General features: G+C 44.5%; 1 protein-coding gene across 7 annotated transcripts; it reads left to right on the top strand.

Annotated features, from left to right (window-relative positions):
- Window positions 1-208: 208 nt before the first annotated feature.
- On the top strand, window positions 209-24,466 carry RAD52 (RAD52 homolog, DNA repair protein). 7 transcript variants are annotated; one of them, XM_047787880.1, is made up of 14 exons: window positions 339-440; window positions 6,935-7,061; window positions 7,394-7,492; window positions 9,670-9,771; window positions 10,138-10,231; window positions 10,394-10,461; window positions 12,044-12,162; window positions 13,287-13,362; window positions 20,227-20,423; window positions 20,578-20,723; window positions 22,209-22,283; window positions 22,793-22,993; window positions 23,859-23,925; window positions 24,054-24,465. In XM_047787880.1, the coding sequence occupies exons 3-13, from the start codon at window positions 7,412-7,414 to the stop codon at window positions 23,918-23,920; spliced, it is 1,221 nt and encodes a 406-aa protein (XP_047643836.1). In that variant the 5' UTR covers window positions 339-440; window positions 6,935-7,061; window positions 7,394-7,411; the 3' UTR covers window positions 23,921-23,925; window positions 24,054-24,465. The 7 variants fall into 7 exon arrangements, with proteins under 7 accessions (XP_047643835.1, XP_047643836.1, XP_047643839.1 ...); XM_047787879.1 differs by lacking the exon at window positions 339-440 and adding an exon at window positions 209-257 and having other exon boundaries at window positions 23,859-24,465; XM_047787883.1 differs by having other exon boundaries at window positions 13,290-13,362; window positions 23,859-24,466.
- The last annotated feature ends 320 nt before the right edge of the window (window positions 24,467-24,786 follow it).

Genomic DNA, 24,786 nt, shown 5'->3' with positions numbered 1-24,786 from the left:
TGGACCGTCTTCCCAGGGTCTTCTGCGCGGCTGCTCCGCGTACCCTTCCGCGAGTACAGGTCTTCTCAGTTCATTCGCGTTAGACCTTCTTCCCACACCCAGGCCTGGTTTACCCTCGTTCTGACCTTTCTCCCAGAACTCTTTGCGCGGGAATCCAAAGTGTTCTTCCGCGCCACAGGCCGTTCTGGTTTTGGGTACTCCCGTTGGACCTTCCTCCCAGGGTCCTCTGCGCGGCCTGCTTTATCTCCCTTCTGCGCGTACGTCTCTCGCTCTCGCTCGCTCGCTCTCTCGCTCGCTCTCGCACTTTTTCCAGGTTCCCTGAGGCCGTCATCACGCGTGTCCTTCCGCGCGTTCAAGTCGGCTCTCGCTCGGACCTTCTTCCCAGGGTCCTCTGCGCGGCCGTCCCGAGACCCCTTCTGCGCGTTGAGGGGGAACAGCGCGTGAGTGGGATCTCCGCCGGGCGGGAAGCTCGTCTGCAGGTCCCGGCTTAGTGGTACCGCCCCGGGGCATGTGCTGAGGGGAGGGTGCCGTGGCCCTGGACTGGGCGGGGCGGGGTTGGGGCTGCGGTTACTTGCTGCCGGTTGACCGGGGCCGAGGGCGCGTTAGACAGTTGTACCGCGGTGTGTAGAATTACCCACTTAGGGATTTAACAGTTCAGCGCGTATTCAGCGTTTCTAGACTTTTTTTTTTTTTAATTGAGATGGAATTTATATATGATTAAAGTTGTTCATCCAAAGTGAACACTGAGTGGTCTTTATTGTATTCACAGAGTTGGGCGGCCGTTACCGTTATCTAACGCAGAACATTTTCATCACCTGGGAAAGAAGCCCGAGCTCATTAGCGGGCTTCTCATCCCCCTCCCCCAGCCCCACCAGTCTTCTTTCTGCCTCTGAATTTGCCAGATCTGGATGTTTTGCATAAGTGGGATCATGCAGTATGTGGTCTTTTGTGTCTGGCTCCTTCACTTGGCACTGTGTCCCCAAGGTTCATCCGAGCTGTGGCGCGTGTCCCGTACTCTCGTGGCCCAATAATAATCCTTCGTTGTCGGGATATACCATGTTTTGCTTCTTCATTAATTGATGGGCATTTGCGTTTTTGCACTTTTCAGCTTAATTTAAGGGCTCTTTCATCATAGAATTCAGCCCTAGGCACAAACAATGTAAAACTAAGTTCTTATCACATTTAACTCGGGTTGGATCAGGTATTTCAGTGGCCCCAGATCTGGTATCTTTCAGAAAAGGCTGGCTTTGTGAAGTCCTCTGTTCTCAGTGCATCGCTTACTAGACCATTGATTGTGGTGGTAACAAGCAGAGAAGCGTTTGTGTGCAGGTCCCATCGGAGATGCAGTCAGACCTGTCATCTAGTGATGGGAACTGGGTGGACTTGGAGACGAGTTTATGAAAAACGTAACAGCTGTGGGAGAGGTTTGATCTCATAAAACACCTAGCCTATTTTCATCATCTGTGTATTCTGTATTTGTGAATTGACTGACTGGCTAAAACTTCTTTGTAGCCCCAAGCAGATGCTCCAATGCTCTGGCAGTGTGTGGAGTGTCCAGCAAGGCGTCCTCTGCCTTCTTGCTTTAGCTCATACTGTAAACCAGTGTCTTTGTTGTGGTATATTTGTTGCTGCATTTTGCACAGTTTTATGCTTTTTATTAGTGATTCCACTGGTGTTTTTTAAAAACGCTTTTTAAAAGGCTGAAAGAATGATTCTTTAAATTCTGTGGCGCTTTGCAATATTCAGAAGTTTCACACACATGATTTCATGTAATTGGTTAACAATCCTCTTTGTCTCTCTACCCCTGTCTTCCCCTCCTTCCTTCCCTGTCCCCACAGATATAGTTTTTTTGTCTATATCTGTGAGTCTGCTTCTTTTTAAAAAATGTCTGTATATGTGTATCTTTTATGAAGTCACTGCTCAAATCTTTTGCCTATTTTAAATTAGATTAATTGCCTTTTTATTTTTGTTGAGTTGTAGACTTTCTTTATATATCCTTTTTATATCCTGGATATCAGTCCTTTGTGGTTGCCTATTCATTTTTTTTTTTTTTTTCCCTTTTACAGCCGCACCTTCAGCGTGTGGAAGTTCCTGGGCTAGGGGTCCAATTGGAGCTACAGCTGATGGCCTTCACCACAGCCACAGCAACACCGTATCTGAGCTACATCTGCAACCTACACCCTAGCTTGTAGCAATGCTGGATTCTTAACCCAGTGAGTGAGGCCATGGATTGAATCCACATCCTCACAAAGACAATGTTAGTCCTCAACCTACTGAGCCACAACAGGAACTCATATTCAGTTTCTTAGAGTTGTTTTGATAAGCAGACTTTTACATTTGGTGTAGTTATATTTGTCTTTTTTTTTTTCTTCCAGCCACGCCAGGAATTGAAACTGTACCACAGCAGTTAACAATGCTAGATCTGTAACCACTAGGCAACAGGAACTCCATATCATTTTTTCTTTTATAGTAATTGCTTTCTGAGTCCTCTGAGTAAAAAATCTTGACTGCCTCCAGGTTGTGAAGATATACTCCTGTATTTTCTTGTAGAAATTTTATAGATTTACCTTTTATGTTTAGGCACATGGTCTATCTCTAGTTTTTGTGTGTGGTGTGAAAATTACTCTGTGAAGAATATCGAATTTTCTTCCCGTGTAGATATCCAGTTACTCCAGCTGTCATGTGTTGTACTGCTTTGGTACCCTTACTGAAATTCAGATGACTATATACATGTCGATTGATTTCTAGGCTTTTTTTCATTCCTTATGTCCACTGATCAGTCCTTATGTCAGTTTTAATTACTGTAGATTTATAAGTCTTGAAGTCATGTAGTGTTGGTCAAAAGTTTATTGTTTTTCAAGTTGATTTGGTTAGTTTAGATCTTTGCATTTTCTACACGAGTGTTAGAATTAATCATCTTACCAGTTTTTACAAAAAAGTCTGGCAGGGTTATGATTGCAATGGCATTGAATCTGTAGATCAATTTGGAAAGAATTCACATCTTGGAGTTTCTGTCATGGCTTAGCAAAAACGAATCTGATGAGGATCCCTGAGGATATAGGTTTGATCCCTGGCCTCACTCAGTGGATTAAGGATCTGGTGTTGTCAGGAGCTGTGATGTAGGTCGCAAATGCGGCTTGGATCTGATGTGGCTCTGGTGTAGGCTGGTGGCTATAGTTCCGATTGGACCCCTAGCCTGGGAACCTCCATATGCCACGGGTGTGGCCCTAAAAACCAAAAAAAAAAAAAAAAGTGAGACGTAGCAGTTGCCTTATAAATTAATTTCTAGAATTAAAAATATATACTTTGTCTATATCCTGCATTATGTGTTTCTATCCTTCTTTCACTTAGCTATTCATCCTATTATCAATCATATTCCATTCTTTTTTTTTTTATTTGGCCACACCCTTGGCATATGGAAGTTCCTGGGCCAGGGATTGAATCCCAGCTGCAGCTGTGACCTGTGCCACAGCTACGGCAACGCCAGATCCTTTAACCCACTTCACTGGGCTGGGAATATAACCCACATGGCTGCAGAGTCAACACTGGAGCCTTAACCTGCTGTACCACAGGGGGAATGCCAGAACGTCCCTTCCTGACCCTACTGTGAGCAAGGTACTATGCTAGTCACTGGGGTTGCCACAGAGAGGGAGAATCCACCTTATAGGGGCTTATATTGGAGTCAGGGGAGGTGGGTGTGGTAGAGACTGTAAAACAAACTATTTAAATGCTTTCTTACATTTCCTGGCCTCTGTTGCAGTTAAGTTGGAACCATGTGACCTGTTCTTTCTAGGGAGCTGTGACCAGTGTGCTGCACAACACAGCTATGGCAGATGTGAGCTGTTGTCGCTCCAGCAACTCTGTGTGCCCCTGCAGTGATGACCTCAGAAGGTCACATGATTGGTGACACACCTGTAAGATAGTCAGGGCCCCTTGACTGTATTAGATCTTACATGAGTGAGCTAGAGATCTTTTCTGTGTTAAGCTATTCCCCGCTTTTTAAATAAATTCCCATTGTGTCTCAGCGGTTGGTGAACCTGACTAGCATCCATGACGACTGGGTTCGATCCCTGGCCTCACTCAGTGGGTTAAGGATCTGGCATTGCTGTGAGCTATGGTGTAGGTTGCAGATGTGGCCTGGATTGGTGGCTCAGATCTCATGTTGCTGTGGCTGTGGCGTAGGCTGGTAGCTGCAGTTCCAATTGGACTCCAGCCTGGGAACCTCCATATGCCGCAGGTGCTGCCCTAAAAGGCAAAAAGACCAAAAAGGAAAAAAAAAAAAGCCAGCATTGTCTCTCTGAGGATGTGGATTCTATCTCTGAGCTTGTTCAGTGGATTAAGGATCTGGTTTTGCTGTGGTATAGGCCGGCAGCTGAAGCTGTGATTTGATCTCTAGCCCAGGAACTTCATATGCCTCAGATGTAACTGTGAAAAGAAAAAATAAAAAAGAAAATTGTGGTTAATTATACATAATGTAATATTTATCATTTTAATCATTTTTAAGCATGCAGTTCAGTGGCATTACTTCATTTGCAATGTATATACCTTTATTTATAACAACCAGGAAAGTTTCTCATTTGAAACTTTGTGAATATCATATTCACAACAGCTTCTTAGTATTCCATGATTATTCCCAATGGATGTATTATTCTCACGTCATTTTAATAGGATAAATATATGTATGAGGTTGATCTTATTAATATTCCCTTTTATAGATGATAAAATTGGAGCACAGAGAGGCTAAATAATTGGTGGAACTCAGTACTGAACCATGATTAACTTTGATGGGTTCACAGCTGCTTTAAATAGCAGGGTTGGGAGTTCCTGTTGTGGCTCATCAGAGATGAACCTGACTAGCATCCATGAGGACTCAGGTTCCATCCCTGTTGTCGCTCAGTGGGTTAAGGATCCAGCATTGCCGTGAGCTATGGTGTAGATCATAGAAGCGGCTCAGATCTGATGTTTCTGTGGCTGTGGCTAGCCTGGGAACCTCCATATGTTGCGGATGTGGCCCTAAAAAGACAAAAACAAACAAAACCAAATAAATATCAGGGTTGGCACACCTCACCTGTGACCCAAATTGGCTACTTCTTTTTTCTTTTCGGCCCTACTGCATATGGAGGTCCTGGGCCAGGGATCAGATCCGAGCTGCAGTTGTGACCTAAGCCACTATGCTGGCAGGGGATCCAGCCTGCATCCCAGCGTTCCCAAGATGCCATCGATCCCATTGTGCCACAGCAGGAACTCCATGGCCACCTCTTTTTTGTAATAAAGTTTTATTGGGACATAGCCATGCTCATTCATTCATATGCTGTCTCTGGCTGCTTTCATGCTAAAATGCCAGAGTGAAGTGAAACCATATAGCTTGCAAAACCTAACATATTTACTTGATGGCCCTTTATGGGAAAAGTTTGCTGACCTCTGCCTTATGGAACAGGTATTTACATTTTTTATTTTTATTAAAGTAATATGTGCACATATTTGAAAGGGAAATAGCACTAAGAGTTTTATTTTTAAAAAGGAGAATCCTGGGCTGGCGGGGGAGAGTTCCCATTGTGTATCAGCAGTAACACACCCGACTGGTATCCATGAGGACGCAGGTTCGATCCCTGGCCTCACTCAGTGGGTTAAGGGTCTGTGAGCTGTGGTGTAGGTCGTAGAGGGTGGTTTGGATCTGGTGTTGCTGTGGCTGTGGTGTAGGCTGGCAGCTGCAGCTCCAATTTGACCCCTAGCCTGGGAACCTCAGGTGTGGCCCTAAAAAGAAAAAAGGAGTGCCACCTCACTGTTCTCCGTACTAGCACCAGCATTGCTCCTCAGAGATGGTTCATGCTTTTAACTGTCTTTTCTGACATTAACAGCTACATTCTAAATAATATCCTCATTCCACTATTTCTTGATTTGACAATTAGACACTGATTATTGACTATCCTACTTTTTTTTTTTGTCTTTTTGCCTTTTCTAGGGAGGCTCCCTCGGCACATGGAGTTCCCAGGCTAGGGGTCTAATTGGAGCTGTAGCCACTGGCCCACACCAGAGCCACAGCAACTCAGAATCCAAGCCGCGTCTGCAACCTACCCCACAGTTCACGGCAACGCCGGATCCTTAGCCCACTGAGCAAGGCCAGGGATCAAACCTGCAACCTCATGGTTCCTAGTCGGATTCATTAACCACTGAGCCATGACGGGAACTCCAGCCACTATCCTACTTTTTAGTGCAAGATTATGAATAAATTTACCATTCTTTGCTGAAATGTAATATTTTATCGTTTAAATAGTTTTCTGTATTTTCATCGTAATGTACTTAAGCAAGTTAACAAGAACTTAACAGTAACATTTATTTAGTACTTTGTATGTGCCAGGCACTCTTCTAATGCAGTTTTGATGCAGTTTCACATTTGATCTTTACAGAATCCCTAGGAAATATAGGTGCCATTGTGATCTCCATTTTCTAGATGACAAAACATCTTTTAGAGAGATTATGTGATGTTTCTCTTGGTCAAGACCTCATGGATTATAGGATCAGAAATCAACATTGTGCTGTAATGCCATATGGAGAATCATAGTACTTGACATTCATGAATTGTTGTTCTCTTGTTAGCAAATAGTCTGAAAATTTATAACATGCAAGTTTGCTGAGGCCCAACTTAGAATCTGTGATTTGAGGCAAGTATGGGGCGGTCAGTTGCCAGTGCCTTTTCTTGGGGGTTCTGTTTTCTGGGGGTTACGTGTTGATGTGGTTTCAGTCTAGTGCCTGGGCTTTTGATCCTGAATTTGTGTCAGAATCACTGGGTGGGCTTGGTCAAGCACTAATTCATGACCCCACCTCTAGCTTCCCATTCAGTGGGTCTGGGTGGGGGCCTGAGAATGTGGCCCCAGACAGTGCAGATGCTGCAGGGACTGGTAGAGGTTTAATGCTGTGTCCTTTCTGAATGCAGGGTCTTCACTGCGTCCTGTGAGGCTCCTCCTGTCAGCTGGTGTGTGCACCCCAGGAAAGCAGTTCAGCCTCTGCGGCTTCTGTTTCCTCTTGGACCCCGCAAAAGTCTGCCTCGGGTTGCTCACACAGTAGGTACCTCATAAGCTGATAGTTTGCTCTCCCCTAGTGTGCTCTTGTAATTTTGGCTTTTTAATTCATTTAAAGTATAACGTATTCTTATTGTAGAATCACCTTTAATAGCACCACCACACTCGCAAAAATTTGAGGAGAAAGATATAAGCAGACTGGAAAGGATTTTCAGTGGTGTGTGAGATGACAGCTAGCACTGAGGAACTTGGTCCAGACTGGTTCAGTGTTTAGAAGGATGCAAAAAAAGTGACTTTATCTGATTTTTAGTAGAGGCTCTTGCCTTTTACCATTAGCATTCTTTAAGATCTTTTAAAATCTTCTGTTTATTTAGAGGTCAACCAGAATCAACATGTCTGGGACTGAAGAAACAGTTTTTGGAGGCCGCGACAGGCATCCTACTGGTGGCAACTCTGTATTATGCTTTGGTCAGGTAACTGCTGTTTTTTTTTCATACCTGGAAGGAATGGGTTGAGTGAAAAGGTACATGGAAGCAGTTTGTAGAGTACCATCCCATACTGTAAGCTGTTAATTGTTTTTGTTTTTGTTTTTGCTTTTTAGGGCCGCACTTGAAACACATGGAGGTTCCCAGGCTAGGGATTGAATCAGAGCTGTAGCTGCCAGCCTACACCACAGCCACAGCCACAGCAACTCGGGATCCAAGCCGGGTCTGCAACCTACACCACAGCTCATGGCAACGCCGGATCCTTGACCCACTGATCGAATCCAGGGATCAAACCCACAATCTCATGGTTCCTAGTTGGATTAGTTTCCTCTGTGTCACGATGGGAATTTCTGTTACTGTTTTTTTTTTTCATTTTTTTAATATAATTTTTTTTTTTTAGGGCTGCATCTGAGTCACATGGAGATTCCCAGGCTAGAGGTTGATGTGCCACAGCCACAGCAATGTCAGATCCAGGCCGAGTCTGTGACCTATACCACAGCTCACGGCAACACTGGATCCTTAACCCACTGAGTGAGGCCAGGGATCAAACCTGCATCCTCATGGATGCTAGTCAGATTTGTTTCTGCTGATCCACAGTGGGAACTCTTTTTTTTTTTTTTTTTTTTATCATTAAGGTGCATTATTTGGGAGTCTTTGATGAACTCTGAGGGCATTTTGGAACTTTAGCATCAAAAGACTAATATCCCTGAGGATTACATTTAAATTTAAATTTTATTTTATTTTTTTGGATAGATTGTATTTTCATATGCTGAAAAATTTAAAATGAAACAAACTCTAAGTGGAAAGTATCATGTTTCCTCTCACCCTTGTCCACATTTCACCCAGATCTCTTCTTTTGGACACATCCAAACTTTCTGGTATTCTTTTTTTTTTTTTTGTCTTGTTGTTGTTGCTGTTGCTATTTCTTGGGCCGCTCCCGCGGCATATGGAGGTTCCCAGGCTAGGGGTTGAATCGGAGCTGCAGCCACCAGCCTACGCCAGAGCCCCAGCAACGCGGGATCCGAGCCGCGTCTGCAACCTACACCACAGCTCACGGCAACACCGGATCGTCAACCCACTGAGCGAGGGCAGGGACCGAACCCGCAACCTCATGGTTCCTAGTCGGATTCGTTAACCACTGCGCCACGACGGGAACTCCGGTATTGTATTCTTTATGGAGATATTCTGTGCATATAAGGGAGATTCTTGCTTTGTAACCCGGATTTTATCTTTGTCTTGCCAGAAATCTATTTGTGAGCATTTATTCAATTTAAATAGGGCAAGGGGAAAATGACCAAGGGGATGAAAATCCAAACAAGTAGTAGCATATTTCTTTATGTGTAGGATGGGAAATTGTTGAATTAGAGAAAAGGACAAATGGAAGCAAGACTTTCTTGTCCTGTTTTCTCCTCCCCTGCTCCCTTGCCTGCATAAATATCATATATAGACTCTGAGAATTAGTTTCCCAATTCTGGCTCAGGTAAGTTTTATAAGGATGGTAACATGGTAGTAGCATCTAAGGCAGTGGTTCTCAAAATGTGGTCCAGTGACCCCTGGGCGGGTCCACAAGACCTTTCAGAGTCTGTGAAATCAAAGTTATTTTAGTAATAATATTAAAATACTCTGTGTCTTTTTCACTATTTTTCTTTCATGAGTGAGGATGGAGCTTTCCAGAGACCGCATAGTGTGTGCTTATATCATTGCTCTGGTGGTTATTGGAATGTGTGCCTTCAAAGTTTCTCAGTTTTAATTCCTAATATTGACAGATATAACCAATATAAACAGAAGCTCTTCAGGTCCTCAATACTTTTTAAGAGTAAAGGGGTCTGGGAGTTCCCGTCGTGGCTGGGTGGTTAACGAATCCGACTAGGAACCATGAGGTTGCAGGTTCAATCCCTGGCCTTGCTCAGTGGATTAAGGATCCGGCGTTGCTGTGAGCTGTGGTGTAGGTTGCAGAGGTGGCTCGGATCTGGCGTTGCTGTGACTCTGGCGTGGGCTGGCAGCAACAGTTCCGATTCGACCCCTAGCCTGGGAACCTCCACATGCCTTGGGAGCGGCCCCAGAAAAGGCAAAAAGACAAAAAAAAAAAAAAAGAGTAAAGGGGTCTGGAGACTTGTTAAGGAGTGGTGGAGATGTCAGTTTAACCTCCCCTTTCTGGATTACAGTACCAGTACACGGCAGAAGAGTACCAGGCCATCCAGAATGCTCTGAGGCAGAGGCTGGGCCCAGAATATATAAGTAGCCGCATGGCTGGAGGAGGCCAGAAGGTAGGAGAGTTCATGTGCCTGCAAAGTGGGTACCCACAATACTGACTCTTTCAGCGATGACCAGCTCCATCTCTGGTCCTCTGGGATTCAGGAGGTTTCTCTTCACTGTTGCTGCATGTTTCTTAGTGACTTTAGGAGGGGATGGGTTCCAACCTTTGTTGTCATCTGAAGTGGCCCAAGTTCTGACTGGTCCTTCTGGAAGTTCTTTGAAATAAGTTGACTGGAATTTCTCTGAGAATTCCCTAGAATGTTTAAGGGCAGTTTTGCCAAAAAAAGTTGGTAAGGAATAAATTAAGTAAATATTGGTCCATGTTTAAGTGTGGCAAGGGATGTTAATCAGCTCTTTTCTCTTTAAATTTTTACCAGGTGTGTTACATTGAGGGTCACAGGGTAATTAATCTGGCCAATGAGATGTTCGGCTACAATGGCTGGGCCCACTCTATCACACAGCAGAATGTGGGTGAGTCTGCTTCCTGGCTCTCTCTCCCTGACTTGGCTGATTCTGGTAGGCATGTTTTGTGGGTGAAGACCTAGGGTAGGTGTGCCCCGTTGCCAGCTGGAGGGATCCAGGTAAGGCACAGGATCAATGTCCTCTTCAACTGGTTCTCTTTCCCACTCCTAGATTTTGTTGACCTTAACAATGGCAAGTTCTACGTGGGAGTCTGTGCATTTGTGAGAGTCCAGTTGAAGGTGAGGGTGATGGAATAGACTTCGCTTACAGGCACAGGGCGGGTGCTGAGACCTCTAGGCTGTGGAGCAGCAGCCCAAGAGCTGGGCCTGAGCTGGGGTGGCGGCATTCAGACAGGCTTACTCATGTGCCCCTCAGAGAATTCTGTAAAGCTCTGTTCTCTTGCATTTGTAAGTTGGCTAAAAGTTTTCACCATAAATATAAACAATTGCAAGGGTATATTTTTTGGCGTGTTATAAAATTTTACATTCTAAAGTAAATCCTACCTTTTTTTTTTTTTTTTTTTTTTTGCCACACCCTTAGCATATGGAAGTTCCTGGCCCAGGGATTGAATCTGAGCTGCATCTGTGACCTATGCCGCAGCCACAGTAACACCAGGTCGTTAATGTGTTATGCCACAGCGGGGACTCCTATTACATCTTTTTTTTTTTTTGGCTTTTTTAGGGCCGCACCTGAGGCATACGGAGGTTCACCACAGCCACAGCAACAGTAACATGGGATCTGAGCCTCGTCTGCGACCTACACCACAGCTCATGACAACTCTGGATCCTTAACCCGCTGAGTAAGACCAGGGGTCGAACCTGCGTCCTAATGGATGCTAGTCAGATTCGTTTCCTCTGAGCCATGATGGGAACTTGTGCAGTTGGATTCCTAACCCACTATGCCACAGCAGGAACTCCACATCCTATTTTTTTATATTATGCAAAATGCTTTTCTTTTCTTTTCTTTTTCTGCTTTTTTGGGGCCTCGCTTGCAGCCCAGGGTAGGGGTGGCCTGCACCACAGCCACAGCAACGCCAGATCCGAGCCATGTCTGCGACCTACACCACAGCTCATGGCAACACCAGATCTTTAACCCACTGATCGAGGCCAGGGATTGAACCTGCAACCTCATGGTTGCTAGTCGGATTCGTTTCCGCTGCACCACGAAGGGAACTCCTGTTTTGTTTTTATTTTTTTTCTATTAGTTTATATATCCATAGTTAATATTTTTCCTAGACTAAACATTCAGCATTAATTCTGATTTATTTTTGTAAATAGTGGTGAAAAACTTAGTCACATAAATAAACTGGGACTGGAAAGAGTTTTGTTACAGTGTCATTCATTTCTTTGAATGCTTTCTGAGTTATGTTTCGGAAATCACAGTGCTGTCATCAGAAATTATATTCAGCTGTCTGTCAGCGAACACCCCCATCAGGCCCACCTTTAATTCTGGTGGAAGCTGAGAAACGGATGCCACCTGAGTTGTGAGAGGATTTGTTAGAAAATACAATATTTCAAATTTTCCTTTTGTTTGGTGTCCCAAAGGTTTTTACACTGCAGGGTAATACAAGACTTGGGGTAGATGGAGAGGTGTCTTTTTCATGTAAAGAGATGAGAAAGCAGAGTTTTCTTGGCGCTTTGACCACAGAACATTTCTAGGCAGGTCCAGCCCAGGAAATGGTGCAGGAATTTGATTCTGACCACTACCTGTGTCGCAGGCCCTGGGCTCTGCCCTCCCGGTTCTGCCTGAGGAAAGGAGCTCGGCGTCCAGGGCAGCCTGCTGCTCCTGGTGTGATACTCCGATCTCCTCTTCTGTCCCCAGGATGGCTCGTATCACGAAGACGTGGGTTATGGTGTTAGCGAGGGCCTCAAGTCAAAAGCCTTGTCTCTGGAAAAGGCGAGGAAGGAGGCAGTGACAGACGGGTTGAAGCGTGCCCTGAGGTAAGCGGATCCTTTTCATTTCAGCTCTGGGTTCAGAGCAGATTTTTTTTTTTTCCAAGGTGAAAGATCCACATGGTTCAAAAGTAAAAATAATGTAAGTTTTCCTCCCCTGCCCCGGTCTATGAGTGGCCTGTTTTCCAGCTCTCTTCCTGACTCCCCAGTGCTTCCTTATGCTCAGGTCCCCCATTTTTTGGGAATAAGCGGTAGAGCCCTGCGTTCTCTGTTCTGAGCTTGATTGGCAAGCCCTGCTCCTCTCATTAGTAGTATGTCTTGCAGACCTTTCCACACGGGTACATGGCTTGCTTCCTCATTCTCTTTAACACACCCGAGCAGTTCTTCATTGTGTATATGTGTTGTAGTTGACTTGATTACATAGAGCAGGGCTTTTAACTTTTGTTGGGGTCATAGATGCCTTTGGAACTGAATCACCAGAAAAATACATGGAAAGCATGCCTAAAAAATTGCCATATGTAACCTGTGGGGGAGTCCTTGTATTCCAAGTAAGAATTTTGGTCATGGAGGGTTGGGCTCGAATGTGTGTGCTCACTGTATTGGGGAACTGGAGCAATTTTTGGGAAAGAAATCTCTGCTCTGGAATTTGTGCTCCATGTCAGGAGGTGATGTGTGGGATGTGGGGAATGGCTTCTTAGCCTCTCAGTGCTGTACTCTCAGAGTCGAGTTTAATACGGTGGAGGAATATGGCCCATGCCTAATAAACACTTTTTAAAAATTTTTTTTTTTTTTTTTTTAGGGCTGCACCCACGACATATGGAAGTTCCCAGGCTAGGGGTTGAATTGGAACCGCAGCCGCTGGCCTACACCACAGCCACAGCAATGCTAGATCCCGGCTGAGTCTGTTGACCTACACCACAGCTCTCAGCAATGCTGGATCCTTAACCCACTGAGCAGGGCCAGGGATCGAATCTGCACCCTCATGGATACCAGTCAGGTTGTTACCGCTGAGCCACAACAGGAACTCCCCAGTGAACATTTTGACTGCTTATCAGCATCCATTCCCTCTGCTGCAGTTGAGAAGCAACTTGTACAAAGGTTGTAACTGTTTTCTGATATTTACATGTAATAATTTTTCAACCCTGTTTCACTTTTCTTTTTCTTATCCTTAGAAGTTTTGGGAATGCACTTGGAAATTGTATTCTGGACAAAGACTATCTGAGGTCCCTTAACAAGCTTCCACGCCAGGTATGTTAGAAGTGGGGGGTGACATGTGGTGTAGTAAACGTGGAACTGATGCCCTGTGTCATGAGTATTTGGTGATAGAGAAGTGAAGATTCAGCTACTCAGAGGGTCTGGAGTGTGTATTTCAGACTTAATTTACAGATGAGGAAATTGAAGCAGGGAGCACTTGTGTTTCTTCTCCTGTACAGAGAACTCTGCTTGGGAGTGGTCCGTGAACCTCAAAAGGAGCATAGTGCCCTCCCAGCACTACTGTCATTTCTTAGTGACACTCAGAGCCTCACCTGTTGAACCTTTTCCCTCAGCTCTTAGATGTCCCTTGTTTCTGTTGACGCCTGTCCTGTGATCTGCACATTTGCCCTTGGAGAATGGGGGTCTGGACTTCAGTGTGATCCAGGTTCGTCAGGTCCGGGAGTGTTCCTGCTGCTTGGTGGAGTGTGGCTGCTTCCTTGTGAACCCTCTGGCCCCTGCAGGGCCGCACACAAGGCAGCCTTCCCTCTCTTACTTGGGGGCTTCTTTTTTTCCTGCTGCTCCTATCTTGGGCAGCTGTTAGAACTTCATTTGTTTCCTTTTTTTGTCTTTATAAGGCTGCGACCACGGCATATGGAAATTCCCGGGCTAGGGGTCAATTCGGAGCCACAGCTGCCAGCCTACACTGCAGCCACAGCATTGTGGGATCTGAGCTGCGTCTGCAACTTACACCCCAGCTCATGGCAATACCGGATCCCTGACCCACTGAGCGAGGCCAGGGATTAAACCTGCATCCTCATGGGTATTGGTTGAGTTTGTTACTGCTGAGCCAAGATAGGAACTCCCCATTTCTTTTCTTTTTAAAAATCCTTTTTATACATTATGTTGGCTAATATTTTGTCAAGGATTTTTGCATCTGAGTTTATGAGGGCTATTGCAGGGTTTTTTTTGTAAAAAACCCCATAAAACATGAAATTTACCATTTGAGAGTGTACAGTTCAGTAGTGAAACACATCTCCAGAACCTAGAGTACTGAAACTCTATACCCGTAAAGAGTCCCCTTTTACACCTTCCCTCAGTCCCTGGTAACCACCATTCTGGTTTCTGTTTCCATAAATTTGACTGTTTTAGAAACTTCATATAAGTGCAGTCATGCAGTTTTTGTCTTTCTGTGACAGGCTTATGATACTTAGGGTAACATCCTCAGGGTTCAGCTATGTGGCAACGTATGTCAGAATTTCCTTCCTTTTTAAGGCTGAATAACAGTACTCCATTGTATGTATATATCACACTTCCTTTATTCCTTCATCCATCAGTGGACATTTAGGTTGCTTACATTTCTTGGCGGTTGTGAATAGTGCTGTAATAGTGCTGATGGAAGCATGAGTGTGCAAATACCTCTTGAGGACTCTCCTTCTAAAGGTTTTTCAAAAAGTGGGGTTGCTGGATCACATGGTGTAGTTACCTTTTTTAGAGGGTGGGGGAACCTGCACTCTGTTTTCTATATAGAACAAGCTGCACTTGTTTTGCAGCTCTGCCAGCAGAGGGCAAGGGTTGTGATTTCTCCACATCCTGACCAACACGTGTTGTTTTCTTTCTGGCTGTGCCCACTGCATGTGGAAGTTCCTGGGCCAGGTCTTGAACCCATGCCACAGCAGTGACAATGCTAAACCCTTAGTTTGCTGCACTACCAAAGAACTCCTCTTTTTGTTTTATTTTATTTTTTATTGTAGTTGATTTACAGCGTTCTGTCAAATTCTGCATACAGCAAAGTGACCCAGCCATAAACACATATACATTCTTCTTCTCATATTATCTTCTGTGATGTTCTATCACAAGTGACTGGATATAGTTCCCTGCGCTGTACAGTAGGACTCCATTGCTTAGCCATTCTAGTATCTATTCTGTCATCCATGTAGTAGTTTGCATCTACTAATCCCAAACTCCCAGTCCATCCCACTCCCTCCCCCTTGGCAATCACAAGTCTGCTCTTCATGTCTGAGGGTCTGTTTCTGTTCTGTAGATAGGTTTATCTATGCCATATTTTAAATTCCACATATAAATGATACATGGTATTTGTCTCTCTTTCTTTCTTTCTTTTTTTTTTTTTTTCTTTTTCCATTTAGGACTGCGCTGGTGGCATATGGAAGTTCCCAGGCTAGGGGTCGAATCGGACCTACACGTGCTAGCCAATGTCACAGCCACAGTGACATGGGATCCAAGCCGCATCTGCAACCCGCACCACAGCTCATAGCAATGCCAGCTCCCCAATCCACTGAGCGAGGCCAGGGATTGAACCTATGTCATTATGGATACTAGTTGGATTCGTTTCTGCTGCAACACTACAGGAGCTCCCTGTCTCTCCCTTTCTGACTTACTTAGTATGAGAATCTCCAGTTCCATCCATGTTGCTACAAATGGCATTATTTTGTTCTTTGTTATGGCTGAGCAGTATTCCATTGTATATATGTACCACATCTTAATCCATTCATCTGTTGATGGACATTTAGGTTTTTTCTGTATCTTGTCTATTAGGAATAGTGCTGCAGTGAACATAGGGGTGCATGTATCTTTTTCAGTGAAAGTTTTGTTCAGATATATGCTCAGGAGTGGGGTTGCTGGATCATATGGTAGTTCTATATTTGTTTTTCTGAGGTACCTCCATACTGTTCTCCATAGTTGTACCAATTTACATTCCCACCAACAGTGTGGGAGGGTTCCTTTTTCTCCACATCCTCTCCAGCATTTGTTATTTGTAGACTTATTAATGATGGCTATTCTGACTCGTGTGAAGTGGTTTCTCATTGTAGATATTTATTTATTTATTTATTTATTTATTTGTCTTTTTGCTATTCCTTTGGGCTGCTCCCTCGGCATATGGAGGTTCCCAGGCTAGGGGTCGAATCGGAGCTGCAGCCCCCGGCCTACACCAGAGTCACAGCTACGTGGGATCCGAGCCACCTCTGCAACCTACACCACAGCTCATGGCAACACTGGATCGTTAACCCACTGAGCAAGGGCAGGGACCGAACCCGCAACCTCATGGTTCCTAGTCGGATTCGTTAACCACTGTGCCACGGCGGGAACTCCTCATTGTAGTTCTGATTTGCATTTCTCTACTAATCAGTGATGTTGAGCATTTTTTCATGTGCCTATTGGCCATCCATGTCTTTGAAGAAATGTCTGTTTAGATTTTCTGCCCATTTTTGAATTGGGTTATTTTTTTGCTTTTGAGTTGTATGAGTTGTTTGTGTATTTTGGAGGTTAAGCCCTTGTTGATTGTATCATTTGCAACTATTTTTTCCCATTCCATAGGTTGTCTTTTTGGGTTTTTTTTAATGGTTTCATTTGCTGTGCACAAGCTTGTCAGTTTGATTAGTCCCATTGGTTTACTTTTGTTTTTATTTCTATTATCTTGGGAGACTGACCTAAGAAAACATTTGTACAGTTGATGTCAGAGATTTTTTTTTTTTTTTTTTTTGCTTTTTAGGGCTGCACTTGCGGCGTATAGAAGTTCCCAGGCTAGGGGAGGAATTGGAGCTGTAGTTGCCAGCCTAGACCATAGCCACAGCAACTCGGGAACAGAACCACGTCTGTGAAGTATACCACAGCTTGCAGCAACACTGGATCCTTAACCCACTGAGCAAGGCCAGGGATCGAACTTGCATCCTCATGGATACTAGTTGGATTCATTTCTGCTGCACCATAGTGGGAACTCCGAGAATGTTTTGCCTGTGTTGAGGGTGTGTTCTAGTTTCATTGATTTACATGCAGCTGTCCAGTTTTCCCAACACCACTTGCTGAAGAGACTGTCTTTTCCCCATTTTATATTCTTACCTTCTTTGTCAAAGATTAATTAATTGCCTGTAGGTGTCTGGGTTTATTTCTAGGTTCTCTATTCTTCCATTGGTCCGTATGTCTGTTTTTGTGTCAGTACCACACTGTCTTGATTATTGTAGCTTTGTAATATTGTCTGAAGTCTTGGAGAGTTATGCCTCCTGCTTGTTTTTTTTTTTTTTTTTTCCTCAGGATTTCTTTGGCAAGTCTGGGTTTTTTATGGTTCCATATAAATTTTTGGGCTATTTGTTCTAGTTCTGTGAAAAATGTCATGGGAAATTTGATAGCGATCACATTAAATCTGTAGATTGCTTTGGGTAATATGGCCATTTTAACAATATTAATTCTTCCAATCCAGGAGTGTGGAATATCTTTCCATTTCTTTGAATCCTCTTTAATTTTCTCTCTCTCTTTTTTTTTTTTTGTCTTTTTGTCTTTTTGCCTTTTCTAGGGCCGCTCCCACGGCATATGGAGGTTCCCAGGCTAGGGGTCTAATTGGAGCTGTAGCCTCCGGCTTGTACCAGAGGCCACAGCAATGCTGGATCCGAGCTGTTTCTGCAACCTACACCACAGCTCACGGCAACGCCAGATCCTTAACCCACTGAGCAAGGGCAGGGACCGAACCTGCAGCCTCATGGTTCCTAGTCAGATTAACCACTGAGCCACGACAGGAAGTCCCCATTTTCCTTTTCTAGGGCTGCTCCCGCGGCATGTGGAGGTTCCCAGACTAGGGATCCAGTCAGAGCTACAACTGCTGGCCTATGCCACAGCCACAGCAATGCAGGATCCGAGCTGCATCTGCGGACCTACACCATAGCTCATGGCAATGCCAGATCCTTAACCCCCTGAGCAAGGCCAGGGATTGAATCTGCAACCTCATGATTTCTAGTCAGATTCGTTTCCGCTGTGCCACAATGGGAACTCCTGATTAATGTTTTATAGTTCTCAGTGTATAAGTCTTTCACCTCCTTGGTCAGTTTTATTCCTATGTATTTAATTTTTGGGGGTGTGATTTTATTTTATCTTATTTTATTTTATTTTTTGGGGGGGGTTTTGTGTTTTTGTTTTTGTTTTTATCTTTTTGCTATTTCTTGGACCACTCCCGCGGCATATGGAGGTTCCCAGGCTAGGGGTCGAATCGGAGCTGTAGCCGCCAGCCTACGCCAGAGCCACAGCAACTCGGGATCCGAGCCGCGTCTGCAACCTATACCACAGCTCACGGCAACGCCGGATCGTTAACCCACTGAGCAAGGGCAGGGATTGAACCCGCAACCTCATGGTTCCTAATCGGATTCGTTAACCACTGAGCCATGATGGGAACTCCGGGGGTGTGATTTTAAAAGGTATTTTTTTCTATATGCCTTTTCTAATATTTCATTGTTAGTATATAGAAATGCAGCTGATTTCTGAATGTTAATCTTGTATCTTCTTTGCTGAATTCATTGATCATTCTGAGTAGTTTTTGTGTGGAGTCCTTAGGGTTTCTGTATATAGTATCCTGTCATCTGCATAGAGTGACAGTTTTACTTCTTCTCTTCCAATTTGGATACCTTTTATTTCTCTTGTTTGTCTGATTGCTGTGGCTAGGACTTCAGTCCTGTGTTGAATAAAAGTGGTGAGAATGGGCATCCTTGTCTTGTTCTAGGATTTTAGTGGGAAGGCTTTCACCTTTTCTCCATTGAGTATTATATTGGCTGTGGATTTGTCATAAATGGCTTTTGCTATGTTATGCTCCCTCTGTACCCACTTTGGTAAGAGTTTTTAATCATGAATGGATACTGGATTTTGTTAAATGCTTTTTCTGCATCTACTGAGATGAGCATGTGGTTTTTGACTTTTCTTTTGTTAATGTGGTGTATGATGTTGAATGATTTGTGTGTCGAACAATCGTTATGAACATGGGATGAATCCCACTTGGTTGTGGTGTATGATCTTTTTTGTGTGTTGTTGGATTTAATTTTGATGGGAATTTTTGTGTCTATATACATCAAAGATATTGGCCTATAATTTTCTTTTTTGGTAGTATGTTTGGTTTGGTATTAGGGTGATGGTGGCTTCATAGAATGTCTTTTGGGGAGTATTCTTTCTTCAGTCTTTTGAATAAGTTTAAGAAGGATGTGGAGTTCCCATCATTGCTCAGTGGTTAACGAATCTGACTAGGAAGCATGAGGTGGCAGGTTCGATCCCTGGCCTGCTCAGTGGGTTAAGGATCCGGTGTTGCCGTGAGTTGTGGTGTAGGTTGCAGACGCAGCTTGGATCCTGCATTGCTGTGGCTCTGGCGTAGGCCAGCAGCTACAGCTCCGATTAGACCGACCCCTAGCCTAGGAACCTCCAATATGGCGCGGGTGCGGCCCTAGAAAAGACAAAAAAAAAATAAGGATGGGTATAAGTTCTTCTTTGCATATTGGGTTGAATTCGCCTGTGAGGCCATCTTGTCCTGGATTTGTTTGTAGGTAATGTTTTTATTACATATTCAATTTCATTTCTAGTGATGGGTCTGTTCAAATGACATATTTCTTCCCTGTTGCAGCATACATCCATTTCTTTTTAACTAATTTACTTTTCAATGTAGACAAGAAATTTCACAGTATAATTTTCATTTTCAGGTTATCTTTATCAAATCGTAGTCATCTCAGTCCCTCATATTCTATTATTCTATCAGCACCAGTATTATTGAGAGTTCTCCCAAGTGAAAAATCTTGGTGTTTTTATAGTGCAGTAGTATGTGATCATTTCCATCACAAAAAGTAGATAGCATCAGATCTAGTTGCCAAGGAAAGATTCAAATTAGATTTTGTAGAGCTTTTGCCCTAAATAAAAGCCAAAGTATGACTTATTTTTATCAAAGTTAATTGATATAGAATGGTCTAAGGTGGAAAATGAAATTGTTTTATTCTTCATGTAATTAAAAACATTACTTGAACCTGTGGATCCTTTGTCTCAGCTTCTCAGGACCTAGAAGGAATGGTTGGTAGGGGACTGTGCCATTTTCCAGGTATTTAGATCTTTAAGGAAGGGGGAGGGCAGCTGGAGAAAGTTATTTTCTCCCCTCTTTCTTCTTAGCTGCCTCTTGAAGTGGATTTAACAAAAGCAAAGAGACAAGATTTTGAACCATCTGTGGAACAAGCCAGATATAGCAGCTGCCGACAGAATACAGCTCTGGTGCTCCCCAAGCCACAGGAGGTGACCTCCCCTTGCAGACCCAGCTACTCCAATGGCCCCCATGTTGTGACACAGGGGGATAAGGACAGCAGCTCCCGGTATGGGGCCTCCCGTCCCTCTCTTCTCTGCCCCTTCCTGGGGATCTGTGTCACCTTCAGAGCCAGCACGCTGGTTTACGTGGGCCCTTTGGAACCGCTGTGGTTATCCGTCAGCTCAGGCACTCACCCCCACCCCGTTGCTCTTTTGATGCAGAAGCCTGGCCTCCTGCACTATGGATAGTGATGCCACATACCAGCGGAAGCTCCGGCAGAAACAGCTGCAGCAGCAGTTCCGGGAGCAAATGGAGAGGCAGCAGCAGGGTCCCCCCTCTACTCTACCCACTGAAAAGAAGGATCAAGGTGAGAGTAGTAAGCAGAGGCTCTGGGGCGACTCTGATCCCCAGCCAGTAGCAGCAGGTTAGGTCTAAGCCAGCACTCAGCAGTACTCTCCACGGGGACAGGACCATGAGGCCAAGGAGTTCAGGTTGTGAAGTCCTGTCCTGCACGTCCCCATTACTGAAGGCACTGGTCTTTTTTTTTTTTTTTTCTTTTCTTTTTAGGGCCGCACCTATGGCATATGGAAGTTCCTAGCCTAGGGGTTGAATCGGAGCTGCCGTAGCCACAGCAACACAGGGTACAAGCTGAGTCCTTGACCTACACTGCAGCTTGCAGCTACGCTGGATCATTAACCCACCCGGCGAGGCCAGGGATTGAACTTGCATCCTCATGGATACTAGTTGGATTCTTAACCTGCTGAGCCACAGCTGGAACTCTAAGACACTGACTGGTCCTTTGAGAGGATGGAGATGGGCCTTGCATAATCTGGAACCAGTCATTTCAGGGGACAGAACTTTTTTTGGCCTCAATTACTTTGGCTACAGCTGCCTGAGAAAGCTTTTCTGAGCTGTCTTTGAACATAAAAGTGGGGCTTCTGGCAAATCTTTTTTTTTTTTTTTGCTTTTGAGTGCCACACCTGAGGCATATGGAGGTTCCCAGGCTAGGGGTCAAATTGGAGCTACAGCTGCCGGCCTACACTACAGCTACAGCAACACAGGCAGGATCTGAGCCACATCTGTGAGCTGCACCACAGCTCACGGCAATGCCAGATCCTCAACCCACTGAACGAGGCCAGGGATTGAACCCGTGTCCTCATGTTTCTTAGTTGGATTCTTTTCCACTGTGCCACAACGGGAACTCCTGGCAATTCTATAAGCTTTTGTTCATTTGAGTCCAGATTCAGTGGGAATAGTAGATAACAGATTTTTTTGAGTCTTTCCCAGAGACTAAAATCAGAGGGCTTATCTCAGACCAAAAGTCCAGACAAAAAAGCTGGATTTTTGCACAGCTTCTTCCTTAGAGGACTTGCTGTCATGTTTTAGTTCCTTATAATTCCCCTCAGCACTAGCAGGCTGAAATTAATGTAGGAAAAACAAAAACAAAAAATTTACTCTCCTGGGGATGTTTTTCCTAAGAATTAATATTCTGTATCTTTAGCTTCTGGACCATTCTGGAAGCTCTGGGGGTGAGGGGTGGAAAAGGAGTGTCCTTCAGGACTCCCGCACCCCTGATCAGTCATCATGTTGGTTTTATACACTAATTTCTACTTAAGATTTTGTTTGAACAAGGGTTATAGCTTCAAAAAGTAAAAACTTGACGAGACGTCTTATAATAAGCCATTTCTGCTGCTAAAAAGGAAACTTTTGTTGGTGAGAACAAAAAATAGAGTTTTCAGACCTGTTTTATATAGTTCTGAGACACAGGGTCCTGCTGGCTATGCTGTGTAACCCCAGGCAGCTCTGCCCCCTGGCCCAGTTCTACTGTCCTGAGACTGTCCCTTCTCTGCAGCAGGACCACTGGCGAAGCACAGCACTCCTGGAATTGCTGTTTCAGAGCCACTCACTGAGAGAGCCGTCCTTGCAGGTTAGTAGGTTGAAAGAAACAGCTAGGTACTAGTCAGTAAATGCTATGAAGCGTCTGTAGATTACTGTGCTGTGTACTTGGGTAGTTACAAGTACGTTTTAAAAGAGGCATTAGGAATTTCCCTTGTGGCACAGCAAGCTAAGGTCCTGTGTTGTCACTGCTATGGCTTGGGTTGCTGCTGTGACGAAGGTTTGATCCCTGGCCCAGGAACTTCCATATGCCATGGGTGTGGCCAAAATAAAACAAAGGGCATAAATATCTTAATTTCTTTCCGTTTTGTAGAAAGAGGACCCAAAGGGACTGACAGCAGTGCTGACTATAGCACATATTCAGCTCCTGTTGTCTTAACCTAAGAGAGGCTTTGGTCTTTTAGGGGTTGGGGAGAAATTCAAAAGCCATTATAGGATACTCACGTTATGGGATTTCACATGACCTACTTTCCCAGCATTTCACCGTGAAAACACATTGTTTGTTGATGCTAAATCTTCCTATGACCTCTGTCCTTGCAGACAGTCTTGAAATGTGGGACATGGTTCTTGATGTAGCAGACAGTGTGGTCCAGCCCTTGGCTAAACCAGAACCACTGCAGACCCCTGCCACCTCAGTCCCGAAGAACCAGATGGAGACTCAGAACAGGACCCACCAGAATCCACAAGCAAAACCTGAACCCTGGCACTTCCAGACTCACCATCTTAACCAGCACATAGCAGGTAGCAAACTGTTTCAGGAGCAAAAACTGAAGGGAGAACCTGGCTTTTTCTTTGAATTTTAAAGAAGAATGACATTCCATCTAAGCTGCCAGAGAAACAGCAGTGTAAGAAATGGAGGGTCATTGGCTTAAGAGCCCAACGTTTCCCTTGGGGCCTTGACTTGTGGTCTCTTACTAGTGGGATGCGTAAACATGACTGCAGGAAGAGCTTTCTTGTTAAAAGTTTATTGCAGAGTTCCTGTCATGGTTCAGCAATTAACAAACTCAGACTAGTATCCAAGAGGATGAGTGTTTGACCCCTGGCCTTGCTCAGTGGGTTAAGGATCTGGCATTGCCATGAGCTGTGGTGTAGGTAGCAGATGCGGCTTGAATCTGGTGTTGCTAGTAGGGGCAGTAGGCTGGCATCTGCAGTTCCCATTCGTCCTCTAGCCTGAGACCCTCCGTATGCTGCTGGTGGGGCCCTAAAAAAGAAACACACACAAGAATGTTTGGAGTTACTTTGTGGCTCAGTGGAAACAAATCTGACTGGCATCCATGAGGATGTAGGTTTGATCCCTGGCCTTGCTCAGTGGGTTAAGGATCCAGTGTTGTCATGAGCTGTGGTGTAGGTAGCAGACGAGGCTTGGATCCTGCATTGGGGTGGCTGTGGCATAGGTTGGCAGCTGTGGCTCTGATTTGACCCCTAGCCCAGGAACCTCCATATGCCACGGGGATGGCCCTAAAAAAAAAAGTTTATTCCAACTTGGTCTAATGTTAATACAGGAACTTTAAAAGTATGGTTGTTAACTAATATGACTCAAATTATTAACTGTCAGTTTATTTTAAAATCATGGCAGCTATTATTTGAATAATTTTCTCTTCCATAGGAGACTGTGATTCCTCTAGGAAGAACCAGGACATGAAGAAAAGGAAATTAGATCCATTTTAACCAAGGCAGGTGACCTCACTGGACTCTGTCACAAAGGGACTTTCAGAAATTATGCTTTGGTCATGAAATGATTTATCATTTGTACATAAGTCAAATCAGAGCTAATGAAATCATGAATGTGCTTTACCTCCAGGGATTTACCTTGCTTCTTCCAGAACTTTACCAGAAGATTTGACTGTTGGAAGCTGCTACAGATAAAGCTGGGCAACTGGAAAACAGGCAGTTAAAAAGAGCTTGTCACAGAGTCCAGGTTGGGAAGCTCTGTGGAGATTAAACATGCAAGGTTCTTCGCTATTTATTCCTAAGCTATTACATTAAAAAAAAAAAAAAAAAGACATTCTAGGCGTCACCAGTGGCTACCTTCCTTTAAACAATGTAAGCCTTATTCCCAAGCACCAAACTTGACAGGGGCCCATAGTGCATTTACTGTGAGTGACCTCTGATCTTTCACTGCAGGGCTCCACAAGTGAGGCTAGTCTTCCCATATGAATCTTTTTTTTTTTTTTGTCTTTTTGCCATTTCTTGGGCCACTCCTGCGGCATATGGAGGTTTCCAGGCTAGGGGTCTAATCGGAGCTGTAGCTGCCAGCCTACGTCAGAGCCACAGCAATGTGGGATCCGAGCCGCGTCTGCCACCTAATGCCACAGCTCATGGCAACGCCGGATCCTTAACCCACTGAGCAAGGGCAGGGACCGAACCCGCAACCTCATGGTTCCTAGTCGGATTCGTTAACCACTGCGCCACAACGGGAACTCCCGAGTCTTATTATTATAGGTTCATGATGTCACTATCTGCATTTTTTCCTGATCAAGGAAACAATAACTAAGACCAGAGAAAAGGCATTTTAAGAAAGCAAAATAAATCCT

Source organism: Phacochoerus africanus, chromosome 7 (genome assembly GCF_016906955.1).
Source record: "Phacochoerus africanus isolate WHEZ1 chromosome 7, ROS_Pafr_v1, whole genome shotgun sequence".
Taxonomy (NCBI): domain Eukaryota; kingdom Metazoa; phylum Chordata; class Mammalia; order Artiodactyla; family Suidae; genus Phacochoerus; species Phacochoerus africanus.
The sequence above is the reverse complement of the archived record's forward strand: the minus strand, read 5'-3'. Positions and strand labels throughout refer to the sequence as shown.

Bases quoted from the DNA above. Each gene is read 5' to 3' on its own strand.
- RAD52 (XM_047787879.1), top strand. From the start codon at position 7,412: ATGTCTGGGACTGAAGAAACAGTTTTTGGAGGCCGCGACAGGCATCCT. The intron at 10,462-12,043 runs GTGAGGGTGATG...TTCTGTCCCCAG, and splicing joins TTGTGAGAGTCCAGTTGAAG to GATGGCTCGTATCACGAAGA. The intron at 20,724-22,208 runs GTGAGAGTAGTA...CCTTCTCTGCAG, and splicing joins CACTGAAAAGAAGGATCAAG to CAGGACCACTGGCGAAGCAC.